Source organism: Rhincodon typus, chromosome 24 (genome assembly GCF_021869965.1).
Source record: "Rhincodon typus isolate 14 chromosome 24, sRhiTyp1.1, whole genome shotgun sequence".
Classification (NCBI taxonomy): Eukaryota; Metazoa; Chordata; class Chondrichthyes; order Orectolobiformes; family Rhincodontidae; genus Rhincodon; species Rhincodon typus.
This window is the reverse complement of record NC_063355.1, coordinates 6,640,698-6,645,807: the sequence shown is the minus strand read 5'-3', so window position 1 is coordinate 6,645,807 and position 5,110 is coordinate 6,640,698. Positions and strand designations below refer to the sequence as shown.

At 40.8% G+C, this 5,110-nt stretch overlaps 1 protein-coding gene across 1 annotated transcript; it reads left to right on the top strand.

Annotated features, from left to right (window-relative positions):
• The first annotated feature begins 3,042 nt into the window (after positions 1-3,042).
• LOC109923415 (transcription factor HES-5-like) lies at positions 3,043-4,689 on the top strand. The gene is made up of 4 exons (XM_020523439.2): positions 3,043-3,151; positions 3,261-3,441; positions 3,748-3,997; positions 4,376-4,689. Exons 1-4 carry the CDS (start codon positions 3,077-3,079, stop codon positions 4,500-4,502), a joined length of 633 nt encoding a protein of 210 aa, XP_020379028.2. The 5' UTR covers positions 3,043-3,076; the 3' UTR covers positions 4,503-4,689.
• The last annotated feature ends 421 nt before the right edge of the window (positions 4,690-5,110 follow it).

The window sequence follows — 5,110 nt, the reverse complement described above, 5'->3', positions numbered from 1 at the left end:
ATGGTGTTTTGGGGGGTGGGGGTGGGGGTGGGGTGCTATTATCTGACGCGGTTTAAGAAGCACGCTTCGCCTCCAGAATGCATGCAGATGTTGCTGGCAGTTTCCCACGTGTCTAGAAGAAAGACCAGTTTAGTAGCGGTCACAAGCCTGACCTGACCACACAAAGCAAATGGACTAATTGGCCGCGCTTGCGTCTTCGCTTCCTCCATTCTCTTCAAAAAGCAGCAATATGGACTAGCGCTTGCCACGCTAATCCCAGTTTCTAGAGCACACATATTAAAATAGGAACCAACTCCTCATCGTATCTTGAGCTTTATTTTTGTTCCTCTCCCATAGATCCATTAGCTACCAGTAAAGGCATATTGCTAATCATTTGGAATGTTAACTGTAGTTTTGGGCTCCTGTACCAGGACCCAGGCAGATTTCAGTCAACCGAGTCTGTAACTGCCCAAGAATGGAGATCAGAATTTCTAATCAGCCTGTTCAGAAATATTACTACATATCTCTGCAACAGGTGGGAATTGAAGCCAGGCCTTCTGGCTCAGAGGTAGGGACACTATCACTATCACTATCACTGCGCTACAAGAGCCCGAGTAACTCGCTGTATTCACCTGCAAAGATTAAATAGCAGTCGGAGGATAGCTTTTGATTAATTCCCATTTTAACACGTTCCCCACTAGTAAACGAGTGCTTTCTTCACCCTCCTTGCTACGTTCAGCAGCTGTCCTCCCGAGTGTCGATTTCTGGTTGATTCCCAGCAGTGTCGGATTATCATAACAACCTCTCTATTTACAAAACACGTGAAAAGACTGCGGACGTTGGAAATCTGAAACAAATACAGAAAGCGCTGGAAATACTCCGCAGATCCGGCAGCATCTCTGGAGAAAGAAAGAGAGTTAACCTTTTCGGGCCGATGACATTTCATAGGGGTTAATTTTTATTTATTTTTAAGGAAGAAACGTGGTACCAAAATAATGAAGCCCCCGCCCGAACGAGCTGATATTGTGATTCCCCTGAGAAAATGCAGCCATGTAACTTTCAGATTTTTTTGTAATCTAACAGCCCTAAATGTATCGAAATTGTGATTAGTGCTAGCGTGTGATTTACATAGAATTCGACTTTTGATGCAGGTGAACAAAGCCAAGTTTTTAACTTCCGCATAAACTCTGGGTCGTGCAGGTGTTTCCTCTATTCCTGAGTGAGACGAACAAGCTGAACTCACGGTGGATTGATCTGATCCAAGATTTTTTTTCCGCAGCGCTGAGATCTCTGATACTGCCCCTTTCCCACGTGTTAAAAAACAAAGAGGACGCGTGCAGCTGGTGCCTTTCAACAGAGACTTGGCTCACATCATTTATTCGGGCATTAAGCACTGAACAGTTGGTGAAATGGATCTGAAATGCTAACAGAATGTTGTACATATAGACTCCCACGTCTGAACAGGTCATCTATTTTCCCTGTCTCTCACAAGCACGAGCACATATATGTTCATCAGTCATACACAGAGCTACACAGATAAAAACATTAAGCAATTATTAGGTATAACAGTCAGCTATTCATTTTACTTAAATCCCTCTGATTCAGTATGAGCTCCAACAAATATTTCGGTAGTAAAATATTTTTGAAAAACGTTAATGACATAAGATTAAATGTATAGCAATCTGCTTCTAAGGTGCAACAATGGAGGTCATGTGTCTTTGGTCATAATATTTTGGTAATTGATTTGTAATACACTCCATGGCTGACCACATGATCATCTCTACCTTTATCTTTTGATATTTTGAACTGATATATTTCTCCAGCCTTAATTCAGCTGGGTATGATATGTCATCTATCGCACCACTCTATTAACTTTTTGTCATTTAGAGGAGCTATAGTGAAGTTTCATGGGAAACGGCAAGCATCTAATCTTGCAGCAGGGGGCGCTCTCCTGCGGTTTAGATTATGTCACCGTGAAGAGGTTTTATTCTGCTGAACTAAAAGTGGCGTAGCTGATCAATGATGCTGACAGTTGGTACCTAAAATGGAAATAATAACCTTCTTCATCTCCATCAACACATAACAAATTCCATGCATTTGCAAACAGAGCAATATCGATTTGCTGTGATTCACTGTGTTTGCTTGCGTTCTTTCCTTGCTCATGGGGGACAAATCTTACCTGAGGAAGTTAATTTATAAGTCCCTCGTTTGAAACTTAAAAAACCTATATGTTCTAAAATCCTTAGGGGTTTTGAAGCAGCTTATCAGCATTGACTGCGCTAATGTTAAATTGAGAAATGCAAATATATTTGGATTAATAATAAAGTGAAGGACCTGATCAAAGAGAACGGCTGTAAGTTTGTAAATTGATTGCCTTTCTGACTTATTGCAAAATATATTACAACGATTCTGATTTCCAAAAAATTCTAGCAGTGGAACTAAAAAGAGGAGAGGAGGCTGGAAAGAAATGTTAGCGAAATGTTAGAAATTGGAAACGGAAAATGTATTAATTTGAAATCTATTTTTTAATGTGAACCGTCACTTCTTAAAACAGACAGTAAGCTCACACCAATTAGATTTTAGAAACGTGCAATTAACAGTAGGGGACAAAATGAGCGTCCTCCACATGCTAACATCTGTGATCTCACAGGTTTTATTCTTCAAAGTAAAAAGGGTGGGGGAGGAGGAGATTATTTTAAAATGGACCAGCGGTGTACGAACAGGCATACTTTCTGTCACAGAATCCCCTCTATAACAATGACAGGAGGATCTTTCCCAGGGTCCTATAACCTCAGATGAGAGTAATTTCCTCTGACTTACTGTGTCATACTTGCCGTCCAGATGGTCCTCAGAGACTCTTGTAGACAAAGGGTTGAAAACGGCCTTAATTCAGCATTTAGAAAGAAAAGCTTCTGCTATTGTGGCTCCTTCGCTTTCGATTGGCTGCCGACTGTGGGAAACACCAAGAGAAACAGGCACACGCTCTCTTATGGACAGGAGGGTGGATAAATAGAGAGGCTAGACCCCTTCCCTCAACAGCATCTCTCCAGCCGATCCCAGTCTCACTACTAACTGCGGTGCAGTCTGCTCCGAAAGAATGGCTCCTAAAACCTCTGGTGTCATCCCAAAGGAATATTCCGAGGAAAAGATCACACGAAAGGAAAAGTACAAGGTAAGTAAGTCTCCGCGCTTTTTAAAACGGGAAAGATTCTGGTTTTATTTTTTTAACGTCTGCGTTCTACATTAAAAGCTGTTGTTAATTTGCTCCTTTTTTTTCCCAGTTGATGAAGCCAATTATAGAAAAAAAGCGCCGAGATCGCATCAACAGCAGCATTGGGCAACTCAAGGCTTTATTGAGGGAAGAATTTCAGAATCAGGAACCCAACATGAAAATGGAGAAAGCTGACATCTTGGAGATGACCGTGAATTACCTGAGACTTCATAACCAGAGAATGTTCACAGGTATCTATCTCTGTGTGTTTGTCTGCTGACTAACTAAACTCTGTTGATAGCTTACTCAGAGATCGTAAGAACAGCAGATGCTGGAGTCAGAGATAACACAGTGTGGAGCTGGAGGAACGCAGCAGGCCAGGCAGCAGCGGAGGAGCAGGAATGTTGAAGTTCCCCGAAACGTCAGCTTTCCTGTTCCTCTGATGCTGCCTGGCCTGCTGCGTTCCTCCAGCTCCACACTGTGTTATCTCTGTTGATAGCTTGTTGTCATTCCCCAATAATATCCTTCTAAACCAGTTTGTTTGCTTCTACCTACAGTGACCTACAGCAAGAGCCTCGCCCAGAATTTTAAAGAAGGCTATTCGCGCTGTCTGCAGGAGATTCAGCATTTCAGCTTCTCCCCGGAGGGCAAGAAAGACATGCAGGACAAACTTGTGAACCATTTGCACAGGGCTCAGGAGCCGGCTAAGGGCCCGTGTTACCCGCTTCCTCCCATGCATCTTCCTGTCTGTCAACCGGCCATCAAGCAAGAACTGAAAACCAGCGTTACAACGCTCTGGAGGCCCTGGTAGGATAGAGGTGAAAGACCCGTGGACTTTTGCAACAAGGAAGGGAAAGTTACACTCATGAAACGCTAGGGTTGTACCCTGGCGTGAAATAGTATTCCACAATGGAAGAACTGTCATTAATGCTCTTCTTTCAAGAAAATTGGAATTATTTTAATATATGAACTATTTTCATTTAATTTTAAAATGTGACATTCAGGGTATGAAGTATTCTGCAACATTTGTAGGTGACTATTATCATACCTAAACTGGCAGCTAACTCGGTCATTGCGCTGACTTTTATATGTAGGCAGTGCTATCCGAGCTATTCTTTTATAAAGAAATGTCAGTGATGTGTTGAGTAGTCTTCTTACTGAGGACTGTCTGTATCTTTTTAAAAGGATGTGCCTTGAGTGTATGCTTATATATCAGTATGCAGACGAGTGTCATAGAGTGCCTTGCATTATAGTGAGTTTTTCAATATTTAGAGATAAATCGATTCAATTTTTCCTTGTGTATCGTCGGTGACAAGTATTTCGTTCTGTTCCGTTTCATAATGTTCCCTGTATATGACAGGAATTCACTGTTTGTATTATCTCCTGCATATTAATGCAAATTCTTCCTTGGCTACTATCTAAATGCCCCTGCATTGTAGCAATCCTGAATCTGAATCAAGCCTCACCCTCAATCCCAGATTTCACTATATATTGCATTGTAACAATGCTGACCTAAATATACTCCTGTAACAATAGTTCTAGTTGTAAATATATCCTATCTGTACTAATGGTGAATCCATGCACAGGTTATAATCACAATTCAAGTTGTTCAAATTGTTATTTCATTGTAACAATGCTAATTCTAAATAAATGATTGTATTGACAATTCCACCTTTGTATCTAAGCAAATGTATATTGAGGGGTCCATTATATATTTGTAATTGGCAATATACCTCTTGCCACTAAAAGACAAAGCAGCTGAGATATGCTTGTAAGACCTTTTTTAAAATTCAGAATTCCCACAACTAACTCCAGTCATATTTATGTCTGTATATTATACTGGTTTATTTAAGTAATTTCTCAGTTTTTATTGTTTAAATGAACACCATTTGTGTATTTTGATGACTGTCTATATTCTGT